General features: G+C 41.2%; 1 protein-coding gene across 2 annotated transcripts in view; it reads right to left on the reverse strand.

Annotated features, from left to right (window-relative positions):
- The window catches only part of ralgds (ral guanine nucleotide dissociation stimulator), a 58,060-nt gene that overhangs the window by 33,362 nt on the left and 5,188 nt on the right, over window positions 1-19,510 (reverse strand). The window contains exon 1 of one of the 2 annotated variants that reach the window (XM_022768093.1): window positions 14,725-14,937. The exons of the other annotated variant lie outside the window; for it this stretch is intronic. Coding sequence (XP_022623814.1) covers window positions 14,725-14,820 — 96 coding nt within the window. The 5' untranslated portion in view covers window positions 14,821-14,937. Of the gene's footprint in view, window positions 1-14,724; window positions 14,938-19,510 lie in introns of those variants that run through there. 2 annotated transcript variants of the gene reach the window in all.

Consider the following 19,510-nt stretch of genomic DNA (forward strand, 5'->3'; position numbering starts at 1 on the left):
TCACTGCCCCTGCTGCAAACACACACTGACACTGAACAAGGTCAATGGTGGGAAGATTCAGTACATTTACATTTTTATGCCAGTTTATTACTTAATATACTTATTACCAGTTTACACTTATTGTACTTTTCACTCCTCTACATTTACGTGACTGGTAAAATAAAATTAAAAATTAAAACATTAAAAATTAAATTAAGATTAAAAAATATAAAACTATTCAACAACAATTATTGATAAACTAATTTCATCAGGCAATGTTAAATATAATAATAATAATTCTAAGTATTCTCTTGTTCCAGCTCCTCACATATGAGGGTTTTAGTGTTTCATATCATTGCAAACTGAATATTTGTCTGACTATTGGTGAGACAAAACAACACATTTAAAGATGTCACCTTGGACTCCCAACCCAAGCACTGTTTTTTGACTTTTCATAGTCAAAATAAATGACCTAAACATAACCAATACTTTGATCTATAATCTATAGATATAAAACTCCATCTTCATCTGCTAAAATATTAAAATACTGCTTACTTGTTAAATGCATAAAAATGAATAGTGAAATAACATAAAATACATACATTATAATAGAGTTTAACACTCAGTGCTACACTTCATACTTCTGCACTTTAACTTTCTTAATGACATGCTTTTATTTTAAAAGGGTGTTTTGACGTTGTGCAATTACCACTATTATGAGGTAGAGGATCTGATCTACAACTAATGATGATTGAGTTATGAATTAATCTGCAGATTATTTTCTTGATTAATCGATTAATTGTTTAGTTTATAAAAGGTCAGAATAACGAGCATCACAGGTTCCCAGAGCCAAAGGAAACATCTTTAAAAGTCTGATTATGATTGACACACAGTCTTAAAACTCCAAAAATATACAATTCACTATTATATAAAACAAAGAAAGGCAACAAGTCCTAATGTTTAAAAAGTGGGAATCAGGACATTAGTAGCATTTAGTGGCTCAAATTCCACACTGAAATGCTCATCATTATGTCTTTGTTTTGTGTTGAAGTAAACCAACTGAACTGATCTACCATTACAGCACGGTTAGACTGGAGCCCAAGTATTTCTCTAATGGACTCTACTGTCCAACATTGCAGGAGCCTCTGTGGATTCGACATGTAACACTGCCTCCTACTGGCCATCGTCTCATGTCACACTAAGGTATCAATCATCTTAAGATGCCTGCCAAGCTTTTAAAACGATAACCAACTCAGATGAATTCAGCCTGTTTTGAATGAGCAGCCTATAAGTCAACAATACAAATGAACACAGCAGAGCGGCAGTCTGTATTTTACCAATTAATTAATGGTGGACTTTAATTAACGATATCAACGTCCAAAAACTTGTGCCAACCTGCACGAAGGACTACATAACCCACACTGGCTTCCCACGCCGACGCATCGGCAGGAAGAACAGGTGTGAAAGTGATTTAGCAAATGGAAGAAAAACATCTGCTGCACCAGCTGAGGCCGAATCCGACCACAAACACGTCTGACCTCAGCAGCCTTCTCTCATCACGGGGCTGCTGCGCTTCATAACTCACAAATCTGCAGCTGCTGGAGCAGAAAAGGACAAAATGTGGAAGGGAGGAGGAGGAGGAGGAGGAGGGAGCAGTGAAGGACCAATACGGGTTTTGGAAAGCTGATACTGACTCTGGTAATGTTCAGTGACCAACAGCTGATGTTTTGTGCTACATTTTAAAAACAATTGATTATTTTTATAAGTAGTAAATGGTTTGTTCTGTTCCTGTTCAGATGGAAAAGCCTCTGCACCATTACATCATTACAAAAACAATAAAACAGAGTGATTCCATTATTTTATAGTATTTAAGGCAAAAAGAGATAAATCTCAAATTTACAATAAAATATCTAATGTCATTAAAAAAATGCAGTGTAATATAATTTTGTCACTGACTGAAATCTGATAATAAAGATAATCGGCAGTCTGAGGTTTTTGTCATTGAATAACTGCAGCCATTTAGTAGCTGTTCTGGAACCTTCTATCATATCACATGATCTTCCTCAGCAGTCGATGTTGGTTTTAAAGTTGGGATTTGATGTTTATTCTTAATCTGCGAAACAACAGAATTTCACACGTGTCACACAAAAGCTCCAGAGCAGCTACTACATGGACCTCGTGCTGAGACTGCATTGTCAAATGAACACTGTGTATCTGTGTAGTATTCACTGGTTTTATTTCAGTCGTATGTAACTCCTTGTCTTTTGTGTAGGTTGGTGTGTGTGATTCCTGTATTTATTGATAATAAAGATTACCTGCAATGTCACATCATAAAATTCAGTTGCACCTAACTGCAAAAACTATCAACACAAACACTAAGACCAATAGCAATCAGATTTACGATGACACTAAAATGTCTCTTTCTGACCCTTAAAGAACTGGAGAACAGACAGTTTAAAGAGATGGTTATGATCGGGCTTGGGTCGATGTTCAATATTTTTCATAATATCAGAATTTTTGTCTTCATTCCTCTGATGTGCCTGCAGTAGATTGGACCTTGGCATGTGACAAAATAAAACTTTGAACTGCTGTTTAGTGGCAGCATCGCTTATACCTGAAATATAGAATACAATAATATGATTCTTATATAGTTATGATAACTGATTTTCTGTTTGGAGTTTAATGTGACTGCTTCCTGTTTTCTCTACAAGGAAAACACTGTCGTATTTCAGGATCAGACCCTGCGCTAAGACGTGATGAAACATGAGAAGAACTCATCAGCTTTATCGGTAATAATAATAATATCTGTCCTCCAGAAAAAAAAAACCCACATGGGCTGAATCCCAGAAATCTCTGAGAGCGCGGAGGGCGGGCCAACTCTTAGTCTGCTGCGATTTAACTAAAGCTCTTCTTCCATCTGCTGGAAATCAATACCAGAGGATGTTGTTGTCCTGCTGCTGCTGCTGCTGAGGCTCTGGCTGAAGCTCCGACATGTTTTACTGTTCCCAGAGGGCGGTGACGCTCACAGCCTCTCACAAACACAAAGAAACACACACGCAGTTACTCAGATGCAGAAATATATATGCAGCAGCATAATTAAAGACGTTGACCACACCCACAAAGAGTCTGACAAGAGGCCAAGTAGGCGAGGAGGCCGCAGTCAACGTCAGCAGCCAGAACTGGCAGAGCATCTCCACCATGACGAGGTTCAAATTAAAACCGGAGCAGTGACACCAGGAAGATATTTTAGTCCCGATGACACCAAACAAGGCAGGAACTTCTTGACGAGTTCTACTTCTGTTAAAAAATGCCATTTAGCAAGGCACTTCACCCCCAGTGGAGGCTCACAGGCCAGCAGTGGAGGCTTGTGGCTGCGCTGGGCAGCTGCCAGGCGCACAATGTTCCCCAGAGCTCAACAAACAATAAATCTGTAACCAATAAAAGCCAATGAGAGTGAGCCAGACATGGACAGAGTACAGAGTTACGTAACAGAAAAAAAAAAAACAGGCAAATAAAATGAGAATAAACTGATTATAAAACATCGACGTCAGGTCAAAAGCCAGTCCAGGAAGATCTTTTCAATCTGGGACATAAATATTCTCTTGTTCCAGCTTCTCATATATGAGGCTTTTGTGTTTTATATCATTGTAAACTGAATGATTTTGGTTCTTGGACCGTTGATCAGACAAAACAAGACATCTGAAATGTCGTCTTGGGCTTCGTCTCGGAACATGTGAGAGCCCGATGACTGTGTTTTCACATTTCAGAGTCTAAATGATTCATTGATTACTCAACAACAACACAATCTATAATGAAAATAGTCTTTAGTTGTATCTATAAAACCATACATACACACATACACACATAATGCAATGCTGCAATTTTAAACAACTGACTGACTGATTAATCAACTAATCATTCCAAATCTATGACTAACACTAATTTTCTTCGATGATTAATCAGATTATTTTCTAAATGAATCGATCGGTTTCTTGGTCGGAGGTAAAATCTCAAACTGAATTTCGTCGGAGCAGGTAGAAGCTTATTCTGGGCGTTTTATTTGAGAAATGACTCAAAAGATTAAACAACCAATTGATTGATCTGTATCTTATATAAAATATGTCTTATCTACATACTAGCTGCACATTAATAACCACTTCAATGTCCTTAGATCTGCTTCAAACTACATTTCTGGTGTGTGCTGGACAATTGATTATATATTCATATACTGTATATAAATGATGACTGGGGCAGTTAAAGTGAAGTGTTTGAAAATCAAACATGGAAGAAAGTGAGAAGAAAACAGACGGAAAGAAAAGCACCACGTTCAGAGAGCATCCTCCATTTCTCCGTCTGCTGGTGTTACCGACTGGCTCTAGGCCGGCAACAAACAGGGAGGCCACACACAGACACTTTGATCAAGAAACGATTTATTTAACTCAAATGCATAACCACAGTAACTGACCAAATGGTGTGTGTAAGTAAGAAAGTCATCAGTCATGTCAGAAGTGTGTGGATGGGTGAAAATATGGTGTAGTGCACGTTGTAAGATGCAACAAACCAAACAAAGAGAGACAGGCTGTAGTGGCTGCAGCAGGCCCAGCTGAGACAGAGAGAGACTACCTGAGGGGCGGACCTTTATGCCTTTTGGGAGGCCCTACCTAAATGTGCCGGCATTACCTAACCACCCTCCAAGCTCCGCCTTCCAGCAAACTCCCATAACTGCAGGAGAAGAGTGAGGCAACATGCCAGGAGAATGGAAAAGGGTCGTCACACTGGTTACCTGGTGACTGACAGGTGCTGGGGTGGCATAACCTGAGCGACTGAGTGGGAGGACGGAAGAACAAGCAACACATTTCATAAATTCTCAGGAAGAGATTTTTATTTTCTATATAGCCCCAAATCAGCCAATCTGCTCTCTGAGGATCTCTGATTGGACAGCAGCTCACAGAAGGTTCACAGACAAAGCCAGAGATATCACCTGGAGGGTTATCTTCTATTTTAAAAACCAGTTCTACGTCTCATATACATCTCACAGCTGCAGATTGTTAGGATCCCGTGGGCAGAGCGGGTTGGATGCAGGCAGAGAGGATGCTGGGTTCCTGCCCTGCCTGCTGTCTCAGTCTGACAGCTCTTAGCAAGAGGCAGACAGTGGAGGTCAGGCCTCGTGTCGCGGTGAAGCCGGGACGCTGTAATGACGGTTAATGGGATCTGATTGTAGTCAGGGAAGCATCGACTCTTTCATTTCAAATGCAGGAATGTATTTCCGTTGCGGACGCGTCGTGACGCAGGTGTTTGTGTTTGTTGCTCTGTGTTGGACTCATTTCAAAGTCCAGCCACAAGTTCACGACTTCATAATATAAGAACAGTTTTTACTCTTTTGAGGCAAATACATTTCAGTCATTTAAGAAAACATTTAAGGTAAGTTAAGTCCATAGTTTGAAAAAGTCTGTTAAGTTTATAAAATGTCAAACAAAAGTGAAAAAAGGGCCAAAATATCATATAATAATATTATATGTTTAAGCTGGAACCAGCAAGAGTTTGACATCGATTAATTGATTATCAAAATAGCTATCACTATCACTAGATAGATTATCAGTTATCATTCTATTTTTTTGTTTTTTTTTCGTATTCAAATATCTAATTGTAACATTATCTAATATTATTGATCTTTTTTAAGTATTTGATATTGTAGTTTTTGTTTTGTAGGAATATCTTATCTTAGCTGCCAAAATAATTTTCTATCACTATCACTATCAGCTCTGTCTGGCAAAACAAGGTTTACGATTATTTCCATCATCGATTATTTTCGTGATCAACTGATTAGTTTCTTGGTTTATTAAACGTCAGCAAACGGTGAAACAAAAATTACGTCTTAAAACATCGTCAGTGCGGAATTCTAATATATTGAGTTTCAGAGAGGAACAGAAAACCTGGTCCCGAAGGAGCAGGGACAAAATCATTTGTTTGATTAAATGACTATTATTAAAACACAGAGACATAAAGATACAGACAGGAAATGTGGGAAGCCTCCAGGACACCTCATACATTCCAGTAATTAGTCTGCACTCACTTACATAAGACAAAGACAAACCATTCAGCAGCACTGCAAACTACAGCCTCCAAAACAACCGGTGAGATGAATCAACACCTCACTAAAACAAGCTCAACACAAGCTCACCAGTGACTCTTTCTGCAGGAGGATTTACTGCAGGGGTGATATATTAGAGCACATTAGTTTAAGTAATTAACTGGCAACTGAGAGTTATTGAGTAATGTGCAGTAAGAAAATCAACAAAGTGACTGAGGCTCAGCTGATTAAAGGTTTTATGTGGTATACAACTCAGATTTAATAAGTTTATATAGTTACTTTAGAACCCCAGATTTATCAGCAGATAACTGATCACTATTTTGCCTGTAACATGATTTAATGATCAATACAAGAAAAACTCTGACTGTGGCCTGTGGTCACAGAAACTGTCCTGACACAATCACCGTGTCCTGTCCTGTCCGAAAATATATAAGAAAACATCCGTAAATCCAACCTGTGTGCCCTCTGCCCCCCGGACCGCCTGGTAATAAAGCTCGCCGTCCCAGCAGACACCTGTCCTGACCAGCAGTCCACAGGTCCACCAGCTCCGGCTCCACATTGCGATTTCGCTCAGAACCAGACCAGAAATCTCAAAGGGGATCCAAAGTAGTCCTGGAACCCATCAACGAGCCTCAAGCGCTCCCACTCCCCTCGTCACAGATTGGCCGAGCCCCCAGTGTCGTCCCCCCCCCCCGAGCCGACGCTGTGCTCGGCACATGTTTACTTTACAGCTGTGTCAACAACACCAGGAACACTAGAAAAAATTAACTTATGCTGGGAAGAAGGAGAATGTGTTTGTCTGTCAGAGGTGAAATCAAACCTCAGTAAATAATGCCGCAGCATGTCGGTGTCACAAACTTTATAAGAGCTGAACAGAAAATGAAAGCTAAAGAAGAGGCAGTGAAATTCCAAGTGACTTCCCTTCCCAACTAAAGGCGGGAATTACCTCCGGGTTCGTAGATGTTGTCAGTGGGTGGTTCTGTTTAGCTGCTGAGTGAAATGCCTTTACCTGAAGCATGAAGAGCCACAACATACTGACACATGAGTCATTAATCAGTCATTCATGTTGTGCATCAAATAAAATAAAAAAGATTCTGTCTGTTTTTGAGGCTTGGGTGTATTTCTGAACTTAATTTATCTGTTAAAGAAAGATGTACACTTCTTGCAGCATAAACAATTAGGGCTGGGTATCATTAAAAAATATTCAATATCGTTACTGATACTGATTCTTAACGATACTTTTTCTGATACCAATTTCATCAAATCCATTATAACTAAAAGAATATTACACATTACGGTACAAATTTTAGTTTTATTTTTAAGCTCCGCCTCTTTGTGTGCGTGTAAATAAAGAGCCAATCACCAGCGTTGGTCCAAGCATGCTGCATGCTGATTGATTGATGAGCTTTATTAATTTGCTCCTTAGGTACTGAACGACGAGGCATTGATCGATCGACAGTATCAAACAGCTTCAGTCGCTCCATAAAAGTGCTAAGAAAGTTTGATACTCAACCATATAAACAACACAACACCAACACAACAACATTGGATTCTACTGTTTGTGTATAACTTAAATCTCAAATGATCAGAAGCAGAAAGTAACAACGCCAGATGATTAAGAGAACAGAAAGTATTGTGAAATGAAACCAACTGTCGGTTGTTTCCCTGTAAGGCTGGAAGAGGTTACAATGTTTTCTCCCTTTCTGTTTTCTCCACGTGCTTCTTATTTGTTGCCGTTTTCTCTCCTTTGGTTTGTGTTGGATTCTTTTTCCCCTCTTCCTCTTTTCTGGATTGTTTCCTCTTTTATTTCAAAATCTCTGGTGAACCAAGTAAAAGCTGATTATTATTTTATTTCTATCTCTAAACTGCTCAGACGGCTCACTGTATGTATTCAAATTCCTTGTTGTGTGAAATCATGGGCCGTGTGTTAAAACTAATAAAGACAATCATCAAAAATTGATTGGCTGCATCAACACTGACAATAAAAATCCAAGGATTTTCACCTGCAAACAGCTTACTGAAATGTTTCTTTCACAGCTGATGTTTGGTTCAAAGAGGGAAATGATAAATGATTGTATTTTAGTTCTGCTCTGTTTTGTTTTCACACTAATTTTTTTAATAAATGAAATAAGAGCTGTAAACGTGGAGTCACACGCACTGACAGCTAACTCCCTGATTGGACAGCTTTGACAGGACCCACGTGGGGAACTCAAATCCTGGTGACTGACAGCGGATCATGCAGCACTTTAATGCCTCTAATGCGCATATTTCAGTTCTCCGGTGTCACCGGAGAAGAGAGTGAATGAGTGGGAATGAAAGCGACTCGCCTCACAGCTGTTTGTGGAGAGGTGTCACACACAGGAATCTCTCATCTGCAGAGGAAACTGTCAGATGGTGCAGAGGTGTCAAATAAACCCAAAAGACAGAAAACATATTGAATGCAGCAGTTAAGAGAGATAACACCAGCAGTGCAAAATGCTGTGTACACGTTTTCCCTTAAAAATCTAAAATAATTACAGCTGCAACTAACGATTATTTTCATTATGGAATAATCTGCCAATGGCTGTTGTGATTCAACGTCATTTAACCAATTAGAATCCATTAGCATTTGTTCAGTGTTTATCTGAAAATCTGCACAGCAACGTAACAACAACTGACTTCTTTTGAGTGAGAGCAGCATCACTGTAGTTTAGAGCTGCACGATTATGCACTCATTGTCATTTCATCTGAGGATTATTTTCTGCATTAACCGATTAATAATTTCAACATAAAATATAAGAAAATAGTGAAAAAAAATCTCAATTTATAATTCCTCAAAGTCCAAGGTGACATCTTCAAATATCTTGTTTTTGTCCAGTCAACAGCCAGAAACTCAAAGGTGTTCAGTTTACTGTTCTGTTAGACAAGGAAACGCATGTAATTTGAAAAGCGAGAACCAGGGACTGTTTGCCATTTTCCTTAAAATAATATTAAAATCTATTTCCTGTTGAAAGACTACTTGTTGCAGCTCTACTGTAGTTTATATATGTCACATACGGTATATGTGACATGCAGTATGACGTACAATAAAGGTGAAGGAGCCCATTTAAATCAATGTGAACCACTGGCTTAGAAGGACAGACTATATCCAAGAGGAGGTTGTTTTTCTTTTACAGACCCACAGATGTCCTGTCTCTGCTGCACCACAGGAAATAAACCCCGTGACAAAGTGTCCCAGTGACAGACAGAGAGGAGAAGAAGCTTCCCATTCACACCCAGTGAAGCAGCTCCTGAGAGCTGAGAGGACCCGCCTGTCGGTGAGCTGCCTCTGGATTTATGCCCTGCCATTATTTGAGCCAGCAGAGCCATTCAGGTACTCCTCCTCCTCCTCCTCCTCCTCCAGCTCCTGGCATTTAAAAATGCTTTCTCATACCAACTGCAGCCAAGTGGGGATCTCTGGGAGATCAGCGCTGCTCTGAGGTAACCTGACAACCGTCGCCCGGCTGAGGAGGACATAAACCTGCCTCTCTTTGTTTTGCTCCGTCAGAATAATAGTTCTGTGGCTCGCATTGATTGTTCCACGACACTGTTTACAATCTGTTATCAACATCAACATCTTTTCATCTGATTTACTTGACTCCACTGGCTGTTTGTTGTTTCATGTGTTTGAGGTGAGATATCTATCTAACCTACACAAACTGATGCAGCTCCACTTTCATTTTAACTGCTGCCTCTGTCCCCTGTAACAATACAGAACAAACTAAACATGCAAGTATGAAAAGATCCTGCATTCAAAACCCGACTAAAGTAAAAGTATACAAGTATTATCATTTAAATGTACTTAAAGCATCAAAAGCTTAAGTACTTCCTGCAATATAATGCCCCTTGTGAGGGATCATTATATATGATAACCAGACATTTCACTGCTGCTCGAGGTGGAGCAGTTACAGTTAGTTCAGTCCAGTGGTTCCCAACCTAAGGGTCAGGCCCCTTCAAAGGGTCACCACGTAAAGCTAAAGGGTCATGAAATGATTAGTGGGAGAGGAATGAAAAAATCAGTTCTGATAGAGAAATTTTTATTCATTTTTTCTCAAACTTTTGCTGTTTTTTGTGAAATATTGGATGTTTTTCCCATTTGAGCCTTAAACTGTTATTTAAACGAAACCATGTGAAATGTCTCTTTGTTGAAACTGCAACTTATAAACAGACAAAAGAAACAACTAGCTTAACCTTTAACAATTCATTTCATAAGCTCATCGTTTGTTTTTTTAATGCAAAATCTTAATTTGAAAAGTAACTAGTAACTGCAGCTGTCAAGTAAAAGTAGAATATTTCCCTCTGAAATCAGCTTCCTATCAGCATGAAAGAAACAACAACAACAACAACAACAACAACAACAGAGGGGAAACAAAAAGACGAGGAAAAACCGTGAAGCTAAATGTCCTCTACCCCCTTTCTGCCATCCCCTCCCTGTCCAGTAGTCGTCCCCAGAGTGTTCTCACCTTTCCACATCACCTCCACATCCCCCTGCACACCTGTTCCCAACTCCCTCATCACTTCCCCTGTATACAGACCCCCCCCCGAGCCAGCGTTCCCCTGTCTATTTGTCTATTGTTGCTCTCCACCCTCCTGTCTAGTTAGTTTGTTTTTTTGGACTTATATCTGCTTCTGCCCCTGCTGGACTCGGTTTCCTGCTTCCTCCGGCTTTGTTCACATCATTTCTGGAGGCTTTGTGAACCAAGTGGGAGCTAAGAGTGAGAGACTAATGGCACATCTGCCGCCCGAGGAAGAAAATCTGAAAACCGTTGCATTTAAAAACAACAATTTAAACTCTGAGCAGGAGTGTAACCATGCAACAAATGAAAAATTAAAAAACGATTCAGATTTCATTGTTGATCATTAGCTTTTACAATAAAAAACTCCACTTGCTCATTGATGCTCATTGATGCTCATTGTTCAAAACCGTCTCAATGTTGACACTTGGATAAAAAAGAACACATCATGTGAGCATTATCGAGCAGTCTGCAGACGTCCGTTCATTTCCTTCGTTTGACAGCTCAGTCTCTGGCAGCTGCTGTTAAACTTGTCATCACCGCTGGCTCTCGGCAGCTGATCACATCTCTGCACATCATGGTTTTCACAGCAGCTGCACCAATCATGTGGACTGATGATGAAGCTGAAAAATACTTTTTTTTTTTTAATTTTTTAATCAGCAGTAACCCACGGGGCTCAGTAATAATGTGAATTCATCAAACCGATGCAACGTAATGAAAGCAGCGGACGTTTATGAAGCACTCTGAAGCAGCAGGGTGGAGGTCAGGGCGGATGACGAGGATGCAAAGTCCGACACCAGAGACCGAAGTTCATGTTCTGACTTATAGGCAACAACACTGGTTATGATGAGGAAAATCACAATTTTCATTAAATGTTAATATTAAATATATAATTATCCTTATTAAACCAAGACCATGCTCTTTCCCAGAGTCTCAACACAACCATGACAAAGTGTAATAACGCTGAGTCCTGACAAACAGATATCACTGATACATTTCCTCATTACGTTAAGAGGAAATATGATCCAGTCTGCATTACATTTTCAAAATGTACTCTCCCTGTTGGTCATCAGTAATATATAAACAGAACTTCCGTCAGTCCAGCGAGCTTCACGTAAATTCCAACAGCCAGTTCCCCAACCAGACGTAATGCAAATTGTACTCGACTTTCCAGAAAATCTGCTACAGAAAACCCACATTAACGCTCATTTCCAGCCACTGCTTCGTCAATATTAGGAGTTGGTTCACCGAGATTAAACAACTGGTTGCACCAAATTCTCCAGTCAGGTGCCTTTGAACCACGACAGCAGAGGAGGATGAAATTAAAAAGGCCCCAGTCAACAAAAACTCTTTATAAAATCTGTGGATGGAAATGTGACATTTCTGCTGCTTCATGTGTTAATCTGAGGACGGTCACAGTCGTCTCCTCAGCGGACGCTTCAGTAAATGTTACTCACAGGCTTCATTTACATCATGATTTATTCAACTTATTCATTTGTTTCCACTTTGCTTTTATCAATACACCAACTCTTCCACCTCAGCCAAGTGTAAAAACTCCTCAGAGTTCAAGGCTTTACATCGAGTTTTGCTGCAACCAACATGTCAGAGAAAGAGAAGCATCAAATCCTCACATTTAAGATGCAAAAGTCAAATATTTATTTGATTATCAAAATAGTTGCAGATTAATTCAGTCGATCAACTAGTCAATTAACTGACTAATCATTGCAGCTCTACTGCAGAGACTTCAACATGTGATTTCATGTGACATGTATTGAGAGAAATCCAGTGATTTAGTCTTCCAGATTGTTTTAGACTCTACTATTGGTCTTTAAATGTAGCACCAAAAACATCACAGGATACTACATTTCCCACAATGCACCCTGTAGCATCTTTTCCTTACATCCTCCCTGCCTGGTAAACACACACCCACAGAGTGTCTGTTGTACATTTCTAGTCTCCAAGCCCAAGCTGAGACAACCCTGATGACTTCACCGTGATGTCATCTGCGTCTCAGACTCGACTCGCTGCCTGGACTTTACTTCAGCCACATCGCCCAGCGTCACCACAACACAACAACAGACAACAACACACACCAACAGACAACACACACTGACCGCAGGGAGAGAAAGTGAACGTCTTCGTTTGACCCCCGAGAAGAATTCAGGCCACATGAAACACAATCAGGCGTTGGAGCCGAGAGACACTGAGAGAAAGGCCGAGTGTGAGTGTGTGTGTGTGTGAGACACAGCAGAGTATCAAATCTGATTAAATATTATTGCTGGAGCACATTTCATACAATAATATAACCTCAGGTGATCTACAGATGTGTTGGATGCCAGTTAAACAAGTTCAAACACTGGACTGGAAACAAAAGGAGGCTGTTTCAGCTCTTATATCAGGATCTTTGTGGCTCTGCAGCAGTTTGAAAGTCAGTGTAAACACATGTTCAGTATTTCCAAGGTGGAGAGTTTCTCTGCGAAGTCGTCGAACCATCAGAGCTGCGTTCACAAGCTTATTTATGATGAAAGGTGTCAATTTTTTGAAAGTCCATGCAGATTTTTGAAAGGGATTAATACTAAAGACAACAGTAGAGTTTAACAGACAACATGGCCAAAAGTATGTGGACACCTAGACCTTAAAACCTATATGTGATTGTCCAAAGAGATGGATTGTGTTCAAAGTTAGACGTTAGACAATGAAAAACAGTCCCAGATCAAACCTACGCACAGGTCTGTGCACATAGGTGTCTGAATACTTTTGGCCATATGGTGTACTTTTGGTTGAGGTGCCAGAGACATATATATTTATGGGGAAACTGCCATTTTTTCCATATTTAATCACTGAATAGAGAGTTGTAAAAACACCAGTCATGTAAAATAATCGTATCAGCAGCTGTGTTCACCCACAACAGCGGAGGATCTGTCGCATTGTTTTTTACTCTCAGGATTCATTAACAAACTGACAACAGGAAAACATTCATTAGGCGCCGCGGGATTATGACAGACACGACCAAACATGCCAAAATATCAAGGGCACAGCCGCCTCTGCGCGGAGGCGGTTGCCCGGGTGCGCGGGGTTCGGTGGCGGCGGCAGCTCGGAAACAAAAACACACACAGCTGAACGAAGGCTGCGTCCGTTAAAGCAGATATCAAACTTGGCGGATACTGTACCAACAAAAAACATCTGTTCACATGGGAACAGATGTTTTATTCAGGTCTAAAATGTCACCGTCAAAGGGACAGACTGTGAATCTAAGCAGAAGCAAATACAGGTGAGAACAATCACCTGAGGTCAAGACGAGGTGAAGGAAGGAAAGGAAAACACCAACAAAGACAATTACATTCAGAGCTTGAATCTGCTACCTGACAAGTTTCCAGAGGTGCTACTAGAGAGTCATGTGACTTTTCTTCACAAGCCCTAATTGGCTGTTAATTGGTCGGAGGTGTGAAACAAAACAAACCAGGGACAAAGATGCAGTAAAATCAGCTTCTCTACTCTGGATCAGACCAGACAATGAACTGTGATCATCCTTTACATCCACAATGACAAGGTCACACTGTCATCCACACTAATAATAATAAACTAAATACATTAGAGTCACATTCCAACACTCAGTAGTCATTTACACAAATAAACACATGCACACAGCTGTAAGCCGCACAAACAAACACTGCTAAAACTGCATAAAAATATACATTTAATGCTCTTTTTGTGTGAGGGGGAATGATGATACAGCACTGATCCCCGCCCCACACACACACACACACACACACACACACACACACACACACACACAATAAATACTTAAATGTGCTCTGTAGTTCAAAGTATGTCACTCATGAGAGCACAGAAACACATTCACAGATGGAAATGGGGACATACACACACATGCAATTACAATTTAATGTATGCTTACACACACATATCTATACACACACACACACACACATACAGATTCTGCATATACACAGAAACATAATGTAGCACATGCACAAATCCATACATAAACATGTTTGAATGCACCCACTGGTCTCATGAACACACACACACACACACACACACACACACACACACACACACACACACACACACACACCCCCAGCTCCCAGTGTCGGCGCTCACCAGGTCGTCCAGGATGGTGACGGGGAAATCGAACATGCACATCTTGACGGGCTGAGCGAGGGCTCTGTGCAGGCTGAACAGGGACTTGGTTTCCATGCTGCACAGTGAACGCACCGCGAAGCCGCCGCTCCACCGCTCGCAACAAACATACAACCCACGAAAAATAAAATCAAAATGAAAATTAAAAATAAAAGAAAAAGAAGGAACTCCCCGAGCTTGCTGCTGGCTCGCTCCGCCTCTCACTGAAGACTGAGAGAAATCCGTCTCTGAGAAAAAAAAAAGAAAAAAAAGAGGAACCTCTCCACCTCCACCTCCTTCTTCCTCCTCTTCTTCCCAGCCACCAACAACCCTGCCCCTCGTTTCCCTCCCTCCCTTTTCTCGTCTTTCCTCCCCTCCTCCTCCCTCACCAGGGACGTCTTAACTGTCAGCAGCTGCTCTCTTGTCTTTCCGTCTTCTGGAGGTATTGCCCAACAGCTCAGGAACACTCAGCTGTTATGCCACAACCGCAGTGTGTTTGCTTCTTCCCCCCCCTCGCCCTGAAAGGTTCAGGCTGAAGTGTTCAGACTAGAAATATTAAAAAAAAAATGAAATACAGCAGGTACACAGAGGGGTTCTGAGATGCCGTCTGACTCTCTTCTGCTTCATTATGCTGCAGCGATTTAATCAGGAGAGAGGGAACGGCTCCGTAGTGCCAGACTGTCTGTGTGAGCCCATTAAAGATGAAGCAGGGTGACTGCTTCTGGGGCTGATGTATGAATCAGCCTCCCCCCCTCTCATTAATGCCACTGGTAAATGTGAAACCAGACGTTCTGGCAGGTTACCAGCCCTCATCTGAAAATTGAAAAATGTTTTTTTTTTTTTTTTTTAAGCAAATATCTGCCGGGACGATGAAAGCGAAGTGAAGTCTAAGAGACGCTGACTCGCGCCTCTCTTTGGACCGTTATTAAATGTTTGATGGTGTTTTGCTGCTCCGCTCCGCTCTCAGCACGGTGCTGTTTCTGCGCTGCAACCGTCACACTCAGAAACCACCTGTCAATCAAACACTGTGGGCGGTTCTGTGATGTTTTTTCCCCAGTGACATTTGATGAAGAAATGATGCACTTTATTAAGCAGCACTCCTCCGTCTTAACTACAGCTGTCCATGCTAACTATGCACACAGTCAGTTTAGTTTACTGTAGCTAGGTTTCCTCTCACTGCTGTGTGAATACTGGGGGTCGGTTTGTCGAGATTAACAGGTCAGGTGCCGTTAATCCACTGAAAACAAATGGAGATATGACGTTTATGTTGTTTCATGTATTAATGCGGGGACAGTTTCAGTGTCCTCGTCGCTCCGCACAGATCTGATGTTTTTGTCTCTTCTTCATGTACGTCATGATTTATTCACAAAGTCTGTTTCCACTGCACTTTGTCGCATCGTGATTTTATCGATTTGACAACTTTCCCACCTCAGCCAAGCGTTTGTTTTTGTTTTTATGTCCAAATTCAAAATGTGCATAAAAACACAGCCTGCATTTACAAGGTACTCATCTGTGGCTGCTGAGCAGGTCAACAGCCAACAGTGTTTAAATACAGAGTTATATAAGGTTCCTATAGTCTCGCACAGCCAGACATATCTCCACAGCACCATTCTCATTCTGTTGGCTTGTTTGCATTTTCTTTAAACCAATCACAATCATGTTTGGTGGCGCTGAGCCCAGGATGCAGCGACAGCGCTCCTGCAAAATAGAGTCGGAGGGGAACTTGCAGAGGTGAGCGCTGTCATCAAAATGGCTGATTCCTCGCAAAAGAAAACACCCACAAAAAATAGTAAAGACATATGTCGATTACACAATCGGCTTCTAACTGTGGATGTTGTTGTTTCCCACAGAAAAGGGGGATTTAAAAAACGGTAACAGGCAGGGGAAGCAGAAAGGGAGGGAAACGACACCTGAAAAAGGCGCCCAATGGCAGGTTTATCCCCACTGTCTACATCCAGTGAGTCAGACTATAAGCTTCCTGAAAGAACACAAGCAACATCCACCACAGTTTGCTTGGTTTTAGCTTAGCATATAGAAAAATCACTGGGTCAAAAGTCACCCAGTTTGGGTGAATAAATCACCAACAATGCACAGGGTAACTTTACCCAGGGTAGATGGGAACAGAAGGGGCTGTTCTGACCCAGTGTTGTGAGTTATTAATAAACTTATATGTATAGTGGAGCGTTCGGCAGCTAAAGAGCCAGATATCTCCATCAGGAGTCGGAAGAGACCAAAAACAGAGCTAAAGAGAGTGAAACTAACATGGTATGGTTGCAAACATGTCACTGTTTGACCCCGTTTTAAATGTCAAATTCTCATTATTCTGTACAACTAGAACTGGGTAAATAAAACTTGAGCTTGTTGTGTCTCACACTGACTCAAAGCAAGTCACTGGTAACTGGTAAAGTATAGTTTTGTGTCTCTAACCCAGTGCTTTGTGATGTGTAGGTGGTGCTATGACTTAATATTTCTAAGCTGCAGCGACAGTCATTCTGTTCTTGAGCTTCCTGCAGTACGATGTAAATTCACTTTAAAGAGGAGTAGCTAAATAAAAGCATCTCGTCGTGCCTGTTCACTGCAGTGTGTGTTAAAGCTTTCACGATGACTCACCGAGCAAACAACGATGAATATGAAAATGTCACAGATCTAAATGTGCAGACGTCACAGCTCTGAGTGATGATGATGATGGTGTTACTGTGAATCTGTCTGATCCTCCGTGTTGTTCTGTCTTCGGCGTCTCCGTGCTGCATTCACCTGCTCATCCGTGAACCCGCCCGTTGATCTCTGGCTTATTTTTGAGGTTGTGACTCAAAACAAAAAGATGTTTCTTCATGACATGTTGTGGATCAGGCTTGTTTGCTGCCAGTCTTGTTTTTGGCTTTGTGTGCACGACTGGAGCTGCAACGATCGGTTGATTAATCCGATTCGTTGATCCACAGAAAATTAATTTTCAACTATTTTGATAATCGGATAATAGTTTTAGAAACTTTTTAAGCAAAAATGACAAACATTGACTGGTTCCAGCTTCGCCAATGCGAGGAGTTGATGCTTATCTTTGTCATATCTGATAGTAAACTGAATATTCTAATGTTACATTGGGCTGTGGGAAATGATATCAGGCATTTTTCATGATCTTCTGACATTTTTTAGACAAAGCAGGTTGATCCATGAATGAATATAATCATCAGTTGCAGCCCTGGACACAACTTAAGCTTTTACACAGTGCAAAGTGTTATTAATGATATAAAAACATTGACACTGACAACATTTGAGTTCCTTCTTTAGCTGCACGTGTTCTCAAATCAACACTATGTGTCTGTGAGGTGCAGTTACATCAGTGTGTGACGCAAGGTCAGCAGCAAGACTCCAAACAAACCAAAGCAACACTGGCAGAAAGTCTTGAATGTGACGGATGATGTTCTGCTGTCAGCCACAGATGATTTGGCCCTGATCTGCACAAGTACACAGGAAACTACATGATTCCGAGGCAGCTCGTTTTGTGTGCGATTACCTTTTGCTTAATTTGCAACGTCTAGTTTGATTGGAGCTTCATTATCCAGGAGTACAACACTGGACTGATTACATTTCATAACTTTGAGCACATCAGCAAACACACTGCAACACTTTGACCAAACCAAACAACACACGAAACTGAGGCCTGAGGCTCCATTTACACATTTGCCTTCACAATAAACTGAATAGCAGGTGAAAAAACATCTTTGATATTTTCTTCGTCATCTTCGCAGCCTGAATCTGACGGCCCAGACTATAAAAAGTATTTCCAGTCAACCTTGTTGTATGTAGGTCACACAGCTTTTACCCCAAATGGTTGAATTGGTGATAGAAAGGAAGTAAGTTTTGCTTTGACCTGAAAAAAAAAAGAACTCCTCAGAGCTGTGAAAACGTGTCTGCATTTTTGTTTTTGAAAGCCTCTGTGGGTTTGTGTTTTTTATCTCACTTATCACACAAAGTCCTGCTTTCTGTTTTGACTTGAACGCTGCTTTGACCACTTTGCTTTTGTGTTTCATCATCTTGCGAATGTACAAAACTAAACTCGGCTCGTTTCAGAGTAAACATCCACGCTGTGTGATTATTAACTGTGTCTTTTGGGAAATCCGTGGAAAAATGAAACACAATGACCCTGCTAAATAAACAAAGAGCACGATGCTCAGTGGCTCCTCATTTAAAAATCTTGTCTTAGTCTCACTCAGCTAATATTTGCACATTTACAGGACAGTCAGTCTAAATATTTTAAGTGGGTTCTGGCTCCAAGTCCAAGCCTTGGGTTGTAGTTTTTGGGGAGAATTTCAGCAGGGAACAAAGGCAGAATTCAGTCCTGATTCAGATGCAAATGATGTTCGACGTGGTGATTTTAAAGTACAGCGGCGAGTGAAGATGAAAATAAAGTGCTGCTGCTCTTTAAAAAAACCGAGACAGTAGAAGAAGAAGAAGAAGAAGAAGAAGAAGAAGAAGAGCGTAGCAGAAGGAGAAAGAGCAAGAGGGTCTGAAACACCACTGGGAACTGCTTTCAGATGCAGAGGCCGTCCCACGGCTGAATACTGTAGGAGAGCGGTCGTCATGGAAACAGGGAGGCAAAGCCGGCTCTTCACAGGGCTACAAACCCCCCCCCCCCCCCTGCTACAGATACCCAGCCAGGACAGGAAGCCAGACTGTAACCTGCAGGTCGGCTTCCTGTGGACTCGGACAAAGGCAGGACGGGCGGTGCAGGTACACAAGAAGTCACGGCTGGAAACTGTGAACCTGTCGT

This window comes from Seriola dumerili, unplaced genomic scaffold (assembly GCF_002260705.1).
Source record: "Seriola dumerili isolate Sdu_G_001 unplaced genomic scaffold, Sdu_1.0 BDQW01001417.1, whole genome shotgun sequence".
NCBI lineage: Eukaryota > Metazoa > Chordata > Actinopteri > Carangiformes > Carangidae > Seriola > Seriola dumerili.